The sequence below is a fragment of the Juglans regia genome, chromosome 1 (assembly GCF_001411555.2).
Source record: "Juglans regia cultivar Chandler chromosome 1, Walnut 2.0, whole genome shotgun sequence".
NCBI lineage: Eukaryota > Viridiplantae > Streptophyta > Magnoliopsida > Fagales > Juglandaceae > Juglans > Juglans regia.
The window spans coordinates 31,858,632-31,880,035 of record NC_049901.1 but is presented as its reverse complement, the minus strand read 5'-3'; the positions used below and the strand labels follow the sequence as shown (position 1 = coordinate 31,880,035).

At 36.4% G+C, this 21,404-nt stretch overlaps 1 protein-coding gene across 2 annotated transcripts; it reads left to right on the top strand.

Annotated features, from left to right (window-relative positions):
- The first annotated feature begins 250 nt into the window (after positions 1 to 250).
- On the top strand, positions 251 to 7,277 carry LOC108993584 (uncharacterized oxidoreductase At1g06690, chloroplastic). 2 transcript variants are annotated; one of them, XR_001996529.2, is made up of 11 exons: positions 251 to 630; positions 3,230 to 3,321; positions 3,447 to 3,487; positions 3,589 to 3,753; positions 3,854 to 3,876; positions 3,989 to 4,060; positions 4,285 to 4,452; positions 6,183 to 6,265; positions 6,336 to 6,398; positions 6,473 to 6,711; positions 6,904 to 6,993. XR_001996529.2 is itself a non-coding variant. In XM_018968569.2 (10 exons), exons 1-10 carry the CDS (start codon positions 417 to 419, stop codon positions 7,087 to 7,089), a joined length of 1,107 nt encoding a protein of 368 aa, XP_018824114.1. In that variant the 5' UTR covers positions 253 to 416; the 3' UTR covers positions 7,090 to 7,277. The 2 variants fall into 2 exon arrangements, 1 of the variants encoding a protein (XP_018824114.1); XM_018968569.2 differs by lacking the exon at positions 6,473 to 6,711 and having other exon boundaries at positions 253 to 630; positions 6,904 to 7,277.
- Positions 7,278 to 21,404: the final 14,127 nt, after the last annotated feature.

Sequence of the window (21,404 nt, the reverse complement as noted above, 5' to 3'; positions counted from 1 at the left end):
GTTACCGTTAGTTACTTTTATAATTATTTTTTTTTATCATTTTTCTATCCACATTTTATTTATATATTTAAATATTTTTAAAAAATAAAAAAATATAAATATACTTAAAATTATTTTCTTAATTATTAAGTAAAAAAAAAAATTATCAAACAGTATATTTGAGCCGTACAATTTGTGAGGCAAAATAGCTTTTCTCTAGTAGAAAAATGACCACTCAATACTGTCTCACGTGTATATCTTAAGAACCATTTCTCCGCATCTCTGTCAGCCAACCAATTTGTTTCCTACCGATCACTCTCTACTCAAATACTTCAGAAATCATAGCATTTTAGTTAAATTTGTGAAAAACTTTATCAAATTTAAGAAACATATTCTTGTTGGAGTTTGTTATCCCTGCAGTTGTGTAATTCCAATAAATGATGTCCGTGCATGTTAGTAGTGCGTGCTTTTCTGTGTCCATTCACAGGAGAGTTCATCGGATAAGAGCTGTTGCTTCTGAGGACTTCGCTGCTTTGAAATCAGCCGAAGAGAAGGTGAGTTTAGGCGCCTCTGAATTGAAGGTCACAAAGCTTGGGATTGGAGCTTGGTCTTGGGGTGACACAAGCTATTGGAATAACTTTGAATGGGACGGTAAGATCCTTAAATTCGCTCAAAATGGGGGAAATAACGTTTCGAAATTGTTGAATTACCCTGTAGGAATTGATTCTTAATATCAGCTGCGGCTTTACATGCTAGTTTTCCTGCTGCTATACTTCGAACTCAATGCTGGAGTCCATCTACATGTTCTTTGTACCTTTTTTCTTGGGTGTTCGACTATCATGCTATAGTTCCAACTCACCGTTAGGATACATTGTCTTTCCATATCTTCTAGGCTTGAGAAAATGAACACAAATGGTGATTTAAGAATTATCTCATCTCTAAAATTTACAAATTCCTTTTTTTACATATCAAAACATACAAGAAAACAGGATTTTATAGACGAGATAATAGATGAATTTAATTAATGCAAAATTTGGCGCGCTTGTTTATGGAGGGAGCAGTTAAAGGCAATCTTCTGTTGAAGGAAACATGAGTTAAGGCTGAAGGTGGACTTGAAGATGTCAAGGAGGTTTTCTTTTTTGCTAGGTGTCAACGAGGTTGAAGATAAAATGAAATATTGGGTTTCCAAATTATTGTATCCATCTGTAAATATTCAAATCATGTAAAGCAAGTTGTGTAAATAGCAAGGCTGGCTCTCTTGCAAAAGTGGAAGAAGAGTATTCAGCATTGCAACCCACTTGTAATTTTTTAAATTAAGAGGTTTTGTCAATTCAAAAAATATGAAGTTAGTGAGGAATATCACCGTTTCTTGGTGTATATAGTTGGCTATGTTAAATATAAATATAACAGTTAGTTGTTAGGTTGTATGCTTTCACAATGAAAATGAATGATTAAAATATGTTTCCAAATTCGAAAGCCGCATCAGTTTTAACTGAAAGCAAACATTGGATTTAAGGAAAATCAAAATGTGCAGAAAAGAAATATGCAGAAAAGCCCAACAACTTCACATTAATTCCTGGGATGTGACCTACCCTGGAGAGCCCATAAACCTCTACCAACTGAAAAAATGGAGTGCTAAGTGATCCTTTGGTTCCCTACTTCTCTTCCAAATGCATCGCCATTCCAAAATTTCCTTCTCATGCTTAATGAAGTCTCCACTAAGAACTCCTAGGAAGATGTGTGAAAAATTAAAAAGTGCTTCAGGAGGTGCAGGAGTGCAGCAGATACTCTTCCAACTGAATGTAGCTTTGTCTATTCCCCTCAACTTTGATAAAGAAATTTAGCCTTGGATCTTTAACTTGTCATTATCTCCCAACCAATCATTTTCATGAGCACCTCTATTTTGAACCTAAAACCATCTACCGAGAAATCACCCACCGTTTGTCTGCACAATCATTTTTTGGACCAAAGAAAATACCGATCTGCCTTTCTACCCGTACACTTAAGTTTCCTGACTGTCAACTTTAGAGCATAGTTTGGGAAAAAGTGCATGATACTTCAGTGGCACCAAATATTTTCCAAAGCTCTTCCCTTTTGTGGCAGTTCCCCACAACTTACTTTAAGAGAGAAACTTGATCAAGATTGTAATCTTCCTAACATGAGACAATTCATAGGATACTAGCAATTCTACTCCTCTGGAGAAATGCATCTACACAATCCCAAAAAGTCTGCTCTCCATCCTCTTCACCACTAAATGCTACATTGACTTCACTACTTCACTACTTAATGCAATATTGCACTCTAACACATTTTGTAAGCTTGCTAGCCTCTTGATACCTTTACAAATTCAGAACCTGAAAGAACAAAATAAAACCCTGCTTGACCTCTTCCAAAAGCCTAACATCATAGCCCTATCCGATAGGCCCTTTATATCATCCAGGTTAAGAGTCTCTGAAACAAAGTTAAGAACAAAAGAAAACAAAAAAAAAAGGAACAGAGAAAAAGGAACAGAATGAAGAAGAGAAGGGATAACCTTCCCTGCATGAAACTATCATGAATTCCACCATTGGACACGTTATAACAAATGCGAAGAATCTTGCAACACAGACGTCAGCAGAAATCCAATTAATCTCTCTCTAGACCATGCGTTATATGTTTTCCAGTTGTTGGGATTGTATTTCTTTTTTGTGTCCAGTTTGAATAAATTCTGGTATGTTGACCTTGAACTTCATTCCAGCTAGTCATGGGCACATTAAAACTGAATTTATAATCTGTATACCCTTAGCAAATGCCTGCTGGTTGTCTCTACAATTTTTTTAATATGATATTGATGCCACACTTAATTTTATTAGCTTTTCCAAATTAGTTTAATTTTTTATGCATGTTATTCATTTTGGATTAAGTGCCTGTATATAATATTTTTAGTGTAATAGTTTATATAATTTTGAATTTGGTTTGATTAGTAAAGCAGTTGGAGTTGTCTCTTTGTGAAGTTAATGTTCAAATAGCAAACTCATTTTCTTATATTAATGAAGTTAATAAGATCATCAGATTTTAAGATGCCCTCAGGGCCTCATTTATACCTTGTGTGGACAACAACATTTGTACCTCCTTAACTTAGGTTAGATTTGCTATCTATAGCTGAATTTATTTTCAGCGAATTTTTCTTAGTTAGTTGGGAAAAGATGTTATCTTATGTATGAGTCTTTAAAGACATGTTTACATTTGCTCTTGCTTTGTGATGTTTTAGATAGAAAAATGAAGGCTGCTAAGGCTGCCTTTGATGTCAGTATTGATCGCGGTATAACTTTCTTTGACACTGCTGAAGTTTATGGCTCTCGGGTGAGAAATATGTCTTACTACTCTTTCATTCTTATCCAATGAATACACTTATAAAAAATCTTATCCATTAAATGCAGTGAAAGTGTCATCTGTCTGAATAACATTGTCATTTTCTGTTCATGTAGCTATCATTTGGTGCCATAAATTCAGAAACTCTACTTGGAAGGTAGATTCTGGAAATCCATTGAAATCCATTGTGGTTTAGATTTCTACTTTCAGATCATACATAAATTTTAATTAACCTGATAAAATTCTACCCTGTCACAGATTTATCAAGGAAAGAAAAGAAAAGGATCCAAACGTGCATGTTGCTGTTGCAACCAAGTTTGCAGCTTTGCCATGGAGACTGGGCCGTCAGAGTGTCCTCAATGCCCTTAAAGATTCCCTCTGTCGCCTTGGACTATCTTCAGTAGATCTATATCAACTCCATTGGTCTGTGTTTCACGAGCCTTTTTATATGATTTCTGTACAAGCGTCCTTTAAATAAGTTTTTTGTCATCCCTGGTGACAAAGTGTTCTTGGAAAATTTCAGGCCTGGAGTATGGGGAAATGAAGGTTGTTCATGTGTTACCACTGTCTCATTGAACAACATTAGCTAATAAAATCAGAAATTTGTACAAATCCTGGATTCTGAAGAGGTTTAGTTCATTGCAAAATCAATTTTCAGGATATATCAATGGTCTTGGAGATGCTGTTGAGCAGGGCCTTGTCAAGGCTGTCGGTGTTTCAAACTACAGTGGTATTTTTCTACCATTCAAATTATAATTTATTATACTTCTGCTAATAAAATAATTCATAACTCTTTTTGTTTGAGCCATATTTTCTTTCTTTATTTTTTTCCTGTTTTCATATAAATAAATGAAACTATCCACCAAAAATTACAAATTTTAACATGCATGGCTTGAAAATTTTACTCCATTAAATTTGTGGGGCACTGATGATGAGTACTGTGTATAATTTCAGAAAGGCGACTTCGTGATGCATATGAGAAGCTCAAGACGAGAGGTATTCCACTGGCTTCAAACCAAGTCAATTACAGCCTCATATATCGGGCACCGGAGGATAATGGTGTAAAGGCAACCTGTGATGAACTCGGGATCTCTTTGATTGCATATTCACCTATAGCTCAAGGTGAATTGCCTACACTCCAATGGTCTTGCTCCATTTTTTTCTCTGTGTTACATAGACATCTTAATCATTGCCTCTGAAACCCAAAGCTTAAGATCCCCAATTGGCAATAAGATGTGCCAAGAGAAACATTGTATTCTCAGTTCATGTATGTTAGGCATCCCATCCTGACTTTAAATGCTGTGGGCCAATGATGTAATGACATGAGCATTTTGACCAGGAATTCAATAACAAAGTTGCATCTGAGGTATGCAGGAAATTGGCTTATGATTCCGAGAAATCAACATTGGGCATTTCTTTTTCTTCAGCATTTCAATTTTTTTCCATGTTGTCTATTGTTGCTGTTGTTTCAGGGCCAATGATCTAATGACATGAGCACTTTGACCAGAAATTTTAAAAACAAATTTGTGTCTGAGGTTTGCAGGAAATTGGCTTATGATTCCGAGAAATCAACATTGGGCATTTCTTTTTCTTCAGCATTTCAATTTTTTTCCATGGTTTCTATCATTGCTGTTGTTTCAATATATACTCTGTTCTATCACTTCAATATAGGTTATGGTTCTTGTTAACGGAAAGAAAAACAAATTCCTCTACACATGCCTATGCTTGTGCATGCAAATGCGTATGTCTCTTGCTAGGCTTTCAATGATTCTCATCAGAGCGTGCATTCAATCTGAATCTAATCCAATTAAATGAGATCCATAAATGAAAAATAGATTTGACGGTTAAGGTTTGATTATAAAATCTGAAAATGAATATAAATGGATAAAACTTAACTTTAATAGAATCTAATTCAATTAGAAGCTGACTATCATGTCTTTTGTCAACATATCTCACATAGATAGTAACTTTCGCTTTTTGCAATATGCCTTCTAGAATTTAAATTCTGATCTGATACACTCTTGTGAACAATTTAATGGGTTTTGCTTTTACCACCATTGAGTATGGTTGATTTTAATTATGGAAAATTTTACCTACACACTTTCATCCAACTATGATGAGGTGGCATTGCCCATCAACCATTGAATGTTTCTTTAAAAAAAATAAAGCATGATCCAAGGGTGATTAAAGTGCCACATTTTACACAGTGGGATGAAAGTGGAATGGGAGTGTGATATGTAGCATTACTCTTTAATTATAGATGAAGTTGTGGTGATTACTTTGCATAGCAGATTTAATAAGTCAGTGAGTGCAATAGGTGTTAATTGAGTCCTGCTATTTGGTAGACAGTCACCCTTTCAAAATCAAACCATTATCATCCCATGCACATCTAGTTCACAGTTTATAAATTTACAATCACCATCCAACATTGACAGTCTGGTAAACTTATATGAGAAAGAAAACAAAAACAACTACAAACAAGTTGAAACTAAACCAAGCAAGATTCAAGATATGTTTAAGAATTTTATCATGATCTGATTCACTCTTGTGAACAACTTATTGGGTTTTGCTTTCACTACAGTAGGTTAGAAGTCTTGGATTATATATTTCACTTTCGATCTATATACTCTTCTTTTTTCTTTGCTTTCCATATGCACTTCACTGTTTATTTGTGTGCACCCTTGTTACTCCAAGTTGCTTTAGGTCCACGACACTTGTAAGGTTATTTGTCGAAGGGGTTCAATAGTTTAGAATGGTCCTGGTGTAATATTGTGTGGGATCCCAAGTATGGTACATGGTTAAAAGACGCAATGTCAGAAGTACACGATATATTATCTTTTTAACATATGTAGGTGTTCTTACGGGGAAGTATACACCAGAAAATCCACCAGCTGGTCCTCGCAGGCAGATTTACACCCCTGAATTTCTAACGAAGGTAAGAGCCGTGGAACATAGTGAAACATTACGTTCCAACTGCCTTGTTGAAATACTTCTGTGCTGTGCAGCTCCAACCTTTGCTTAACAGGCTTGGGGAAATAGGAGAGGGCTACAGTAAAACTCCCACACAGGTTTGCTTTGTTTTTCTTTTAAATAGTGTGTGCCATATCATCCCATAAGAAACTCTTAAGGTTTTATCATGTAGGAGGAGTTGCCAAAAAGCTTCTAGTCTGATTAGACTGCCAAAAGCTTCATGTAGGAATCCCTTGTAATTTGCGAGTGATAAGAGTGCCTTGCAAACACAAGTATTCTTCAAAGTAATAAGGTTATTCCACAAGTACACCGCATATCGATAAGTTTATCTCTAAATCAGCAAGAAAATCTAACCAACCAACCAAGAAACAATTTCTACCTGAAGTCCTCTTGTTGCGGACTTTATGGAAGGTAATAAAAACTGAGTGACATCATACCATCCTTTTTAGTCATAGATAGGTATATGCACTATCTCATAATGTCTTTATATGCTTTCCTTCTTGTGCATGTATATGAACTTCCATCCGGTGCCTTATGAGCAATACTAAGAGAAGGGTTCCTCTCTATAATGAGCAATACTAAGAGATGGGTTCCTCTCTATAGGTGGCCCTCAATTGGCTAATAGCCCAGGAAAATGTTGTGCCAATACCAGGAGCAAAAACTGCAGAGCAAGCGGAGGAATTTGCAGGTGCACTTGGCTGGAGACTTACTGTTGATGAGATAAATGAGCTGCGTTCTTTGGCCTCACAGATTAGACCTGTAGTTGGTTTCCCAGTTGAGAAGTTGTAAATTTTATTATTAGCATACAAAAGTATATTCCCTTATCGCCTAAGCTGTAAAATTTCTCTCGACATCGATTACAAAAGCTTCTGTTTATGAATATTACTAAGGAAATGCCTTCTGTAATGTGTACAAGCTTAGAAGCTATGGTGCCTTTCATTAGGGAAATATAGATTTAGACTCATTCTGTTGTAGCATAGTCTATCTCAGAGTTTTAAATATCGTGCTGTACCAGCCAGTATGGCCGGTATTTACCGTGCTGGGGTAGTGACCGGTATAGGGAAGGAATGTGTTTTGTACCGGGTCAAATACCGGTTGTACCCATGCATTTTGGTCAATACCGGCCGGTTTTTGGTGTACAGGCCGAAATTATTAGATTTTTGTAATTAATATAAAAACTCAGAATTTTTTGTAATTTTCACTCCAATTCTCACATCCGAATTCTCCACTTTTTTTAATCCCCTTTTCTCGATGACTGATTATTTTTTAAAATAGTTGGATTGAGAACGTAGAAGTATTATTAAGTTTTATATATATGTGTTTTAACTTTTTAAGATGTGCATTGCTATTATTTTAAAATATAATTTATACATATATAATTAGTTTATTATATATACTATCCTGAAACAATATTCAAAACGGTACCGGTATCGGTATTGAAATATTTCATTCTAATACCTTAATCGAAATAATCATCGAAACAGTATTTAAAACTTTGCCATCTTTCTTAAATTTACGAATAGTTTCTTTTTTTCCTTTTTTTAAGTGACAATCTTTTTTCTGCTCGCTTGAAAGGTGCTTACACAAAAAAAAGGCAAACCACCAGCTTGAATTGTATTTTACAAAACACTTAAATGGCAGCGTCAGGATCCATCAGGCTCCCATGAGAATGAGGGCTCAAATTTTTAGAGACCTTCACCTTTCATTCAAACATGAATGATTGGGTTCTTCCACATCAACAACCCTTTTATTACACCGTAAGAAATTGTCGTCATAAATCTCAATAAAATAAAACATACCATTAAAAAAAACATAAAGGGATGGTCGTCCACCCAAGACATTTTTGTGGAGGTCAGTCCACTAAACTTGAGAGGCTGGTCAGCCACCATGGGTGGCAAGAACTATCTGTGTGGGTGAATATCAAGTTACCTCATGGTTGGTGAACTGCTTGTGTGAGGACTGCGCCAGTGCAAGGGAATATGGAAGGCAAAGATGAGAGTCATTCCATTGGCTTGGTAAAAACTAGTCACAGGTGCTGCAAAATCCAGCTAGTCCAACATGTGAGCATGCAACACTATGTAGAAAGCCTGGCAAACACATCCCAGTGCAAGGTAATGAAGGAATTTTCACCTTATGGTAGGCAAGCTAGAAAAGCCACCTAACGCGCGAAGACGAGAATGAGGAGCTGACGAGGCAGGTAGCTCAGGCGAAAGAGAGTTACCCACCCAAGACAAACAACGGTCAAGGAAAGACTGGAGCATATATGGGAGTTTTTCAGAATAACACGGAAACGTTTAAAAGTTGGTAGTGTATTACGCAGAAGTCCACACTACATTTGAAAAGTCACATATGGAGTGGGTCTACATAAAAGATCACGAATCAGCAGATCATATCATTTGAACTTAGAGGTATGGTCCAACGCCACATGAGAGACCCTCACTCGAAGAGAGATTGAGGATTGGACTAAGGCAAATAGTAAGGACGTGCGAACCATGTCCTCCCAGTCTGTCTATATCATCCTGCAGTAGGATGATTGAGACAAAAAGACTCATATTCAAGCATAATTGGAGTTAGAAGTATGTTAGAAGGACATTTGAAGGTCCCGCCCTATAAATGGGATTGGATAAGGGACAAAATCTCACTTTTGAGATCATAAACACCTAAGTATCCTTAAACTTAGATTTTTTTGGTGAAAACAAATGACTTCAAATGAGACAAAAAAAGGAGTAGCACAGCCATAGGCAGTAAGGTAGGTTAGCTTCTAAGACAATGATGAAGAATGTGGGGTAAATGTTGTGAGAATGTTATAGAATTTGGCATATGCATACTTTGTAACCCCCTCTTATCATGAATTAATAAATGTTTTTGCCATTATGTTTATGAATATTTTTACTTCGTGTTTTCTGAGATCTTGAATACGATTGTTTTCGGTGATATTTGTGTGAATAACCTTATCCTGTGTCAATCATCATGGAAGGGAAGGAGAATTCCCCCAACCATTTATGTGGTGCATTGCCATGAGTTCCATATGGGAAGGAGAACCCCCCGTGATGATTGGAGTAAGACAGTATCATATTGGCCTCACATGATAGAAGTGAAGGAGAATATTCCGGGCTTATCAAGTGTAGTGTCTTCGAGTTGGTTGGATGGGTAGACGTTCCCCAGTACAACATGTATATCTTCGTGTGAGTACCAACTTGTTTGGGACAGGTGAGTCGGCTTGCATGTTGGTTGGGTGGGAGTGATTCCCCAATTTCGAATGGTGGAGCGGCTTCCCTTATTGGCATTTTAGGCGACAAATTCTACATGACAAACATCTATGTGATGAATATGATGAGTTTTATGTGCCCAAGAAGAGGGTGATTCCTCACCTTGGTGATACTATACATAATGAGTTTTGCATAGAGGTTAACTCCTCAGATGGTGATTCCTTGCCAAGCTTATATAATTGTGTTTTATTGAGAGGATGATTGCTCTCCACACACTAATATATGTATTTATCTATTTCATTATATGAAAATGTACATTGCATCTTCATGAGCATTATCTCTCATTAGCGATTTTGTCATAACTGTCTAACCTACCTATGGGTGTTGTCAATCGGCTGGCACCCTTGGCACCACGGATCCTCACTATGTAATGCCCCGTTCCCGGAGGTCCGGCGAGTTAGCTCTTATTCCTCAAGAACATCTTCAATAATTAGTAATAAATAAACAAAAACTCCATAAAATACTTAACTTATTTGTTCGATCCAAAAATTTGTATCCTTCCACATAAATACTAAACAAAAACCTCAATATAACAAATAACATCTCCACAAAGACCCAAATTAATCATAACTTGACGAACCAAAATAACCGCTAGAGATAAAACTACTAAATATGATCCTCCAAAATAGTCGTACCCTTAGCACTCATTCATCTATGATTATTAGACTGTTCCAATACTTTATATTCTTGTTCTCCAGCTGGACCATAAAAATATCTAAAAAATATTATGGAGATAAAGGGTGAGTTATCAACAACTCAGTAAGCATAGAGCATATGCTAGTATGTAAACATGAACATTTTCACCGAGTTCAGAATGCAGAAACAAAACATTTCAGTTTTCAATATGCATATCTCAAAAATACATATTATTAGAAAATCAGAGCGATATTTCAAACATTTCATATTCAAAAACCAACTTTTCATATTCAAAGACTCCTTAGGCACAATATGACTGAACTTCTTCATCTTATCATACCATATCAGAATATCATATCATAACAGATGGCCATGTTTAACCCCCGTGGTAGGGTTGTGCATTCTACAGAACATAAATCACCATAAATATCAAAGCGATTGCACTCATAATAGAAATCCACTATTATATCCCGTGGTAGGGCCAGACGTCACTATTATATCTTGTGACAGGGCCAGAGGTCACTATTGTATCCCGGGACAGGGCCATAGATCACTATTATATCCCGTGACAGGGCCACATATCAGATCAAAATAGAATTAGAATCAGAGTCAGAATTAGAATCAGAGTCAGAACAGAATCAGAAAGTCATGCCAAAGGTTTTTCAGATGCCACATCATATCAAAATAGAGTACTGAAATTCAGCTCATTTCACATTTTCAAAAAACAGATTTAGAACATCTTCACGTCACATGCAAATTTATCAAATTTTCATATTCGCTCATTTTTCTTAGTTCAATAACAAAATGCCAAAAATAAGCTCATGTCTACACCAATCATGCCAGAAAAATATCTTATTCTCTTACAGAATTTCATGAGTAATGCAGAACAAATAATTGAGGTCGTTTCAAATTTCTTTTCATAACAAAACATGTATATTTTTTAAAATTGAGCTCAATTCATTTTATTTTATGCAAAGTTTAGCATAAGAACCCCGTTTACCTGAACTTTTTAGCCTTTCAAAAATTTTCTCACAACAATGTTGAACGAATATTAACCGTCACCTATAAAAAATCACGTAACTTCCATAAATTTCTACTTGAACACATGCTTCGATACTTAAACCTGAATACTAAAATAACTCATTTTTCCTACAAATCTAATATTCACGTAATCCTCAGATATCCTCATTCCCCAAATTCGCTAATAACCACTTAATTTCTCTTACTAAGCTATAAATTCTGAATTATTTGCTACTCAAATTTAACTCTAAAAAAGAACTTTAATACCATCAGGTATCATTTAAAAAAAATGAGCCGGAGTACATTTAAAAAAATAACAAAGAGTTTTATAACTGGAATGGCAAAATGTAAAAACACTTAAAAATAGGTTTTTGGTGTTTTAAGGGAAAAAAAAAAATTAATGACCAAAAGCTAGATGGCATTTTCGTAATTCCAAGGGATGTCATGACCATATAATTTAAAACTATCTATGTGATAATATTTTCAAAGAGTCCAAAACTTCTACTTGTTTCTAGGGAAAACAGAAGACACAACAAAAAGAAAGAAGGAAACCGAAAGAGAATGAGGTGTGCGACGAAGGCTCACCGTGACTGAAGGAGGTCGCGGCGAGGCAAGCGAGCGGGAGGTGGCTGAGACACGACGACGGACCACTGAGAGAGAGAGAGAGAGATGAGCGAGAGAGAACGGAAACTCACCGTGATGTAGCGAGGCGTGCAACGGACTGGGGTTGGGTGTCGACCAGGGCAGTGTTCAAAGGTGAAGGCTCATCCTCAGGCATCTTCTGATGGAAGTGGCGTCGAAGTGGAGGGGGGGCTAACAATGTGGCTCATGGTGGGGATGCTTCCCCTGTTTCGGCGTGTAAAAACAAAGCCCTTCATGTCCAAAGTGTATCAGCGGCTGGGCAAGGAGGTGTAGGGTAAAGCAGCGGCTACCACGATGGTTAGCTTTCTGTGGTGGTGAGGACAGGCTGGAGGGTGGCTTCTACGGTAGCGCTGCTATCTTCGCGCTGCACAGCGGTGCAGTGAGTGATCTGTGCAGCGGCGCCACTGAAAATACCGTGTTGCATTACTGGCTTGGCTCGTTTGTGGCAGTGGTTGGGGGTGCTGCATGGCTGCGCTGAGGGGGGAGGCTTGCAATGAGGAGGAGAAGTGGGCTACGGAGGGGAAGAGGTTGGGTAGTGGGAGTGGAGACGGCCGTGGGAGGTTTGCGGCAGCTATAGGCTTGGTAAACTATCACATGCAGGTTGTACGTATGTATATATTTATAGGCGATGAACAAGAACCCTATAGAAAGAGAGGAAAGAGACGTGCAATATCATGCATGCCGTGGATGTGAGGAAAACTCTAGGGGAGAAAATAGACGAAAAAGAAAACGTGCGTGAACTGTGAAGTTAACGTGTGAATAAATAGGTGATTGAAACAAAACAAAAAAACAAAACCCTAAAGTTGAGGAGAATAGAGGCGTACGTGCATGGGAGTGCAATTGTGCGAGGTGGCGAAAATATCATAAACTTAGTTGGTTTTGATGGTTTAAAAGACACGGGTGTGAGCTTGGGTCTTGGTCTTTTTCTTGAGTCATCGATCATGACTCAATTTCTAATAATAATTCAACTAGTCCAAAAATTTTCTCGACTCAAAATTTTTTTTAACCTAATTACAAACACCAAAGAAAAATCATAAACCTCCAAAACAAAGATTTTAAGCCTGTAGTCTATTCCAACAAAAACTTGAACACTTAATTGGGTTTTTCATACGCATAAGCCCAAAAATATATAAAAAATGAGACTTGATTGGGTCCAGGTGCTACGCACTAGGTCCTTTACTGAGGAACGGGGCACCACAACTTGAACCTATAGATCTCATGCCACCCTTGCGGTTGGCAAGATCCACCTATGCAGGTGGATCTCAAACTGCTGAGGAGGGTGGGGCGTATAACTCGTGCGAGTCATTTTTGCTACCTACAATGATGATCTTGGGGTGGTTGGACCACCCTTGAGATGGTTTAGCAACCACTTATCTAATTTTTTTTAATATATATATATACACACTAAATAATTTTGATATTATAATAATACTAATCTTACATATATATATTAAATTAATCTTGATATAATAATAATAATAATAATAATCTTAAAGGTTTGAATAGGTGGATTGTTTATATTGCATATTCCATTGGTAATAGTATTTCATACTTCTCTATGGTGGAATGCTAAACTGTGGATATGTTTCGATTTTTATTACCATTCACCTCAATTTTGCTGTCAAACAAAGTTTATCAACAGATATCCTTACTGATTATCTCATGTCAAGATCGATATATTTATGTGGTTGCTTTTCAAATTCAAACCATTCCACGTCTGGACAAGGAAAACAGAGTTTGAGAAGACTCACTCTCCCTAGGACTACAAGTGTAAAGCCCGGTACTTGAATTTCATAGAAATTCTTCTCTCTGTGTATCTCAAAAGCACTCCGAAGAGAAAACTAGACGAGTATGGTCGGCCACCCTGTTTTGGCCCATTATTTATAGAGCTCAACTAGGGACATGTTAGGCAATAACAAAATTGCTGATCAAATGGGATTCGCTTTTGTTTGATCTCTTTTTAATTTCTATCAATTACAATTTCTATCACCATAGAATTATAATTGCACTCTAGGATTTTTTTTTAATTATATATAGAGTATCCCAATTCACCAAAATTGTGAATGTGTCTCCTCTACAAAATATGTGGAGAATTCGGGCAAATAAAACTTTCTATCAACTTGACTTTTTATACATCTTAATCCTTAAGTCTCAAACTAATATTTTAAAACTAACTGTTCCGTTTGTATACAGAAATGGTTTCATCTTATCATTACAATTTTTTCAATTTTTCACACAATATATAATAAACAATTTAACTTTTTCAAATCCCAAAACAATAGCACTGTTCATACGGGCCGAGTTTTTTCCCGGCCCGGTCCGGAACCCGGATACCCGAGTTCTGGTTCCGATTCTGGTTTTCAGCTTGGATTTGATCCGGGCCGGAATCCGCATTACAAAACCTGGACCTATACGGTCCAGATCCGGGTTTTGAAACTGGGTATCGGATTGAAAATCCGGTACTCGATTTTATATATTTTTAAAAAAAAAACTCTTCAAATCCAGTACCCGATTTTATATATATTAAAAAACAAACTCTTCAAATCCCAATCGGCCAGTCCCCACCCGTGAATCGTGAGACTCTTATTTGCTAGGGTTTCTGCCCCCCTCTTCTATATCTCATTCCATGGCTCTCTGTCAAACCCAAAAATCGCAACTGCATCTCTCTCTCTCTCTCTCTCTCTCTCTCTCTCTCTCTCTCTATCTATCTCTCTCTCCTCTTCGAGTTTCTGAGGTTGCTGTTCTACATTATCGAGATCCATAGAGGTTCTCAATGTGGTGGCTGAGGTTGATCTCTCTCTCGCTGCCGTGTCTGTCCCGCTGGAGACCTTTCGGTAAGTCTCTCTCCCGATCTGTGAACAATGAATGTAAATATGGGTAGATCTAATGATTCGGTGAACTAGGTCTCTTCTTTGTGCTTGGACTTGTTGAATGGGGCTTTTGCTCTGTTTTGCCGTTCCCTTTTCTCTTCCATCAAAGAATGAATGTAAATATGGGTAGATCTGCTGATTCGGTGAACAATGAATGTAAATATGGGTAGATCTTTGGATTTTCTATTTTTGCTCTATTTTGTCATTCCCTTAGGTATGTCCGGTTTCTGTTTAATAGTTTTATTAAATTTTGATTGCAAAGTTGGCACGCTATGGTAAAGATATTCCTCGGCTATATCAAATGTTTTTTCTTTTCTCTTCCTCCCCGTTGAGGGGTATTTTTCAAGCTTCGAGTAAATAAAATGGGTACCAAATTTGTTCCTTTCAGTTTGGGTTTATTTAGTTAGAAAGTTATTTATGAACTTTGTGGCTTATGCATCGAAGAATAAACATTTATTCTGTGCATGAGAGCTTCAACAATCAACATTAATACCTTATGTGCTCACAGCTACTAAAAACAAAACCCAGATATCACCCTAAACACATCTCTTGCGTGGATTGTAATCATGATGATCGAAGTTTAGCCAAACTCAAATCACTGTCATTGTCCATCATTTGCACCCGAGAATATTTTTATTGTATAATTTGTTGACATTATACTGCTGAAGCTGTCAAAAGTGTAGCTTTTGAGGTATGCATCATACACTCTATTTCTTTCATTTGGCATGTATTATATGGAGTAATGGAGTCTTCTACTTCTTGATGCTTTGTTGCTCTATATGTTAAAGGAATTTAAAAGCACGAGTGATGAAGAAGCTACAGTTTTGGATGCTTCTAGAGCTGCATCCACTGTTATTGATGCTCCTAACTCAATTGAAGTTTGAAGGTATGTACTTTCGAATCTAAGCATGTAATACAAATATTGAATAACAATGTGCTGCTTTTGAATGATAGCATCATTTGTTAGTTTAAAAATAGTCTAATAGTACTTCCATGTGATGGTTTCAGGAGTTCTAACAGTACAGAGACAGAAACTAATGAGGATGAAAATACCTTTCAAGGAATAATGGATAAGGAGTATCAAAAAGCAGAAGACCAACCTTTGTAGTTTATTATTGTGTGTTGGAATTTGATTAAAGCAATGGATGTGTTTTGTAATATTCTTAGCAAATTATTTCAAATAATGTAATATGTAATAAATTGTATCATGTATGTTGTATGCATTTGGATTTTATTTTATTTTTTAAAATTATTCTAATGATACATCAATATCATATAAACAATATAAGGATTTATGTAGGAAAAAAAATCGGGTTCAACCCGGAACCCGGATTCCGGGTTTAAAAAAATCCGGATTCATCCGGGTTTCGGCCCATTCTGACCCGGGTTCCAGCCCGGGTTTGAAATCTGGGTCCCGGTCCGAGTATACCCGGATTCCCGGGTCGGAACCCTGATGAACAAGCTTACAAAACAATAATAATATTAAAAAATAATATTCTAATAATATTTTATTCAACTTTCATCTAAAACTATCTATTATCATCTCACTATCCAAAAGGCCGGTATCACATACTAAACTTTGGGCCCAAGTCATGATGATCAATTCCACTAGTTTACATCTCCCAAAGAGATTATGGACTTCTTATCATGGTTAATATTGCAACAATATTTTCATGTAATCACTCAACATATCAAAGTATTGACCATCTAAGAGCTCCATAATATATCAAAGTGATCTACACTTGATATTTTAGTACATTAATTAAATAAGATTAAGAGTCATTGCTATTAATGAATGTTTTACATATTAACCAGAAGTCTCCCCTTTCATGATCAAGACAATAGACAGTTTTATATATAGCCAACTATCATCTATAACTTGCAAGTCATTAGCAATCATCATTTAGGGATTCTAGTTTAGTTAACTATCACAGAGTTGATGCAATTGTGATGATGAATAATATTGGAACAAGGGAACCCACAATATATAGTTTGCCTAAAGCCTTGCCAAAAGTAATTTTTAAAGGCTTTAGCTTTGTCTCGTACTTTTTAGGACCTCAAAGGTTTCCTTTAAGTAGCCTGCAAGTTGCGTGATTTCTCTAATTTTCACAATTAGAACATCTACTAACACTTTCGTATTTCGACCAATTGCATCTTGAACATTTAGTTTACTAAAATTTGATAAGTCACCTTGATATTTTTTAATCCAAACGACAAGACGTAACAATACTACCCTTGGTCCGTAACGAAGCTTGTCTTCTCTTGACGATTTTGATATAACTTAATTTGATTATATCTTGAGAAGGTTTATTAAACTAAGTAGCTTGTGGCCAGCCGTTTTGTAACACCCGAGTCCAGCACCCAGCCTACTTTCTAACATTTTCTTGGGTTTTTTTGTATGAGAAGTCCTTTTGGAATTTTAGATAAATTTTTTAGAATGTATTGCAGGCTTATTTTTTTATTTAGGCAGTTTATGCTTTTGTTTTTCGTTGGGTTTGATTATGAGGTTAAAAACCTTTCTATGGGCTGAGAAAATTTTTGGACAAGTTGGTTTATTTATTTTTTAAAGTTGACTCAAGGTCCAAAACTCAATGAAAAATCCCACTCGTTATTCCTTATACACGGCTAGACGTGGGCCTTAATAACTGATTGGGCCAAAAGCCCAAACCCATGAGATCTTGTATCGGACCCACAACATACTCGTGTCCCGCTAGGGTTATCGGTAAACACTGCATATTTATAAGTTTTCACTTCACAAGGTTCATTGCTCAGAAGCTGCCACCCTCCACCACCTCTCTCTTTCACCTCTCAGGTTTTCCTTGTTATCGTAAGTAATGGTAGTTCCTCCACAAGCTACCAGCTTTCGTCGCAGCCATGCACCACCGAGAGCCAACACCTCGTAGTCGCAGCAACAAACTATTGCGTTGGGAACGTTCACCATTCAGGCAACTTCAGCAACCACGAGCATCACACACGCACGACCAACAGTGAATCAACACCTCCACATAGTTGCCGCCCGGTTCATCCACCCCATGAAAACCTCTGTCCAGACCCTACCACCATGCCCAGCCACACAAAGCCGCCGCCCAACGCCTCCCGTAGCCTCCGTTGCAAGCCACGAAACTCCCCTGTTTTAGACAGCTGAAACAGAGTAGTCATGGCACAACCAACCCACTACCCTTGAGCCACAGCCCGTGCCGGTTGCCTCAGCCCCTAAGGATGACACTTCCGCCGCTCCCAGCAACTTCATCGTTGCTTCATCGTTACCCACACGGTGAGTCCCTCTCACGTTGCTCTTTTTATTTTTCCTCTCACGCACTCACCCTCCGTTCTCTCATAGCTCTCTCTCTCACTGCCCCGTGTAGGTAGCTTCACCGCCACACGCCTGCTCTCCAGTCGTGCCACCACGGTATTCCAGCCCAGCCATCACACGCAGCCCCTAACTTCTCCTGGTGTAAGTCCCAGCCGTCGCTGCACTTCTATTATTCATATGTTTTTGTTTATGTTCATCGCTAGTTTTTCTCATAAGGTGTATTTAAATATATATATATATATATGTATATATATGTATATATACATATATATGTATATATATGTAAATTTTTAACCTAATAGTTAGTACTATTACCAGTTTACCCTTAGTGTATTTTCCAGAGTTATATTTTCGGATGAGTGGTCTTTTTAGGTTTTGTTTTAAGTCTCATTAAATTATATTTGTGTAGATAATATTTTGATAATATTGTTAATTAAAGGAAGTAAACCTATTTTTTTAAGAGATGAGTTTTTCATGACTTATTTTATGGAAATTTTAGTAGCCAAATTATTCTATTAATTTATAATATATTGTTGGTATTTTAGATAATTTAAATATTACATTTTATTGGGTTCTGTAATTATCTTAATACTTGCTCGATTAAATTCTTATTTGATACGAATTCGATTAAGTGGATATTGATGGTTTTGGGAAATGATGGTATTTTGGGAATTATGAGAATTTTAGGTTTTGAGGAATTAAAAATAAGTTATTTTAGAAGTTTAGACTTAAATATCGAAATAAGTGATGGATTAGAAATTTATGAAAATTTATGTGATTATTTTATAGGTGATGATTAATATTTGTTCGGCAGTGTTGATGAAATTTTTGAAAAACTAAGAAGTCCAGGTAAGTGTGGTCTCTATGCTAGACTTTGCATGAAAATAAATAAAATAGGCTGAGGTTGACTTTTGGAAAAATATGCATGTTTTGTTATGAAAAGAAATTTGAAATGACCTCAGTTATTTGTTTAGCATGACTCATGAAATGATGTATAAGAATAAGGTACTTTATGTCATGACTGGTGTAGACATGAGTAAAGTTTTGTCATTTTATTTCTGAACTATGCAAAAGAGAGAGAATATGAAAAATTGTGCATAAATTATATTTTTGTGATCTAATTCTTTTTAGTTTTGAAAATGTTCTCTACTCTGACGTAATATGATGTGATTTCTGAAACCTCTGGTATGACATTATGTTTCTGTTCTGTTTTAACCTTACCACGGGTGTAAAACTGTGGCCTCTGTTTGGGTTGGTACCAACTTTTCTGTTTCTGGTGTACCCACTTTGGAAACAAAGTGGTTTTCTGCGTGGTCTTTCTTATGTGCACACTCGGGGCTCTGAGAATGATAAAGGAAAGATTCACATTCTGTTTCTGCTCGGTTGGCCGCTGGGGTTTGCACAACCTTACCACAGAGGTTAAATATAGAATTCTGTTATGATATGATGTTTCAGTTATGTTGTGCCAAGGAAATTTTGAATAAGAATATTTTTGAACTTTCGCTCTGATATTTTTGATAACATATTTTGATTCTGAATTTTGAAAATAAAAAATGTTTTGTTCTGCATTCTGAAATATGTAAATGCTCATATTTGCATACTAATATATGTTCTCTATTTACTGAGTTGTTGATAACTCACCCCTTTATCTTCACAATATTTTCAGATGATTTTAGATTTTTCAGCTGATGATCAAGACTATGAAGCATTGGGTGAGATGACTTAAGAATAGTGGATTAAGAATAGAAAGTTTACGAAGAGTAATGGTGATTTTTGTTAATTATATTGTTGAAATGTGAGTTTAATGACATGTAGAGAAGTTGATATTTTTTTGGAGTTACTGTATTGAGGATTTGATATATGAGTTTATGTAGTTAATTAAATTTGAAATATTTACATTTGATTTAGAACTTTTGGAAGTATATTAGTAGTGTTGGAGTTAATTATCAGGTAATATGAGTTAACTCTTCGGACCCTCGGGTACGGAACGTTACACGTTGAATCCACAATCATATCAATTCACCGTATATAGAGGGAAGCTGTCTTATGAATAGGTTTTATTCAGGTTAGTAAAATCTACGCACATATTTAATTCTTCACCAAAACCACATTGGAGAGATAGTCTAGCTAGGTAGTCATGTACTTCCCTTATGAATATTGACTTCAAAGGTTTGTTCAGTTCTTCGGCTATGGCATGGTGTTTTTCTATTAAAAAGTTGCACCTTTTCTGCTTACTCATTTTGCTGACAGATAAATGAAAACACAATGCTCAATAATTCTGGATCTATCCCTATCATGCGTTCATAGTTCAGGTAAACACATCTCGATCTCCCACCGCCCTTGGACTAACTCTTCCTTTTGCCCATGCGGGATGTAATGCCAATTTTGGTTGTCTTCTCTAAAGCTTTTGGAGCATTAGCAGATCAGTTCTAGCACATGTATGGGCTCTCCTTTTCTTAGGTCTTACCAATTGTTACCTCAACTGTGTGGTCAATAATTTCTAGAAGAGGAGTTAAGTTACCATTCACCAACATCTTCACCTCACCTACGAGGCCTTTAGGGCCTTCATGTAACGTTCTCGGGCGAGCACCTATTCCCCTCTAACCTCGCCTACTCCCCCTTCGGTCTAGAGTTTCATCTTTAGATGATACAATGAGACTATATCGTGTTATATGTTGATGATCCTTTCAACACTAGGAAATCCATCATGGTTGACACTATGTTTGCCAAGTTCCCCTCTTACCAAGAGCATTACAGTAGCTATGAGGTCTCAACCATGAATCCCTAGGAGGGTGATGGGGTTGCTCTTAGCTGGTCCATTATTCCCATTTTCTTGAATGCTCCTCAACGTAGTAAGTACTCAACAAATCTACCAATACCCGTTGATTTTGTTGGTATTTTTTAATAGATTGTATTTGTTAGTAAGATTTTTTTTAATATAATTGTTGCATTCCTTAGATTTTTGTTAAGGAAGTTTTAAACTAGATCTTTCAAAGTGCACATGTTAAAAATATTCAAAGTTGGTTTTAATGGAAGAGGAAAAAATCAAAGCTAGCCGTTTATATCATTTTTTTTTTCAGTTTTCTAAAATCTAGGAGTAGGAGATTTGCACATGGGATCTCAAAAACAATTAACGTATAATTTTTTTTTTTTTTTTTAAAAATGGATTTAAGAGATAGCCTATTGGGGTGTACAAAACAACGAGGAAAAAGTTGAGGTTTTTTGTCTATAGTGAGAAGTTTTACAGTGAGGGAAAAAAAGATAGTGTTTAGAGATTATTGAAAATTTTTCAGACAAAAGAATGGTGTTATTTTTAGAGGAGCTTGGGCTCAATAACTTGTGTATAATTGATTC

Excerpts from the sequence above, each read along its gene's own strand:
- LOC108993584 (XM_018968569.2), top strand. The coding sequence starts at position 417 with ATGATGTCCGTGCATGTTAGTAGTGCGTGCTTTTCTGTGTCCATTCAC. Across the intron at positions 631-3,229 it reads GAATAACTTTGAATGGGACG|ATAGAAAAATGAAGGCTGCT; the intron begins GTAAGATCCTTA and ends GTGATGTTTTAG. Across the intron at positions 3,488-3,588 it reads TCAGAAACTCTACTTGGAAG|ATTTATCAAGGAAAGAAAAG; the intron begins GTAGATTCTGGA and ends ACCCTGTCACAG.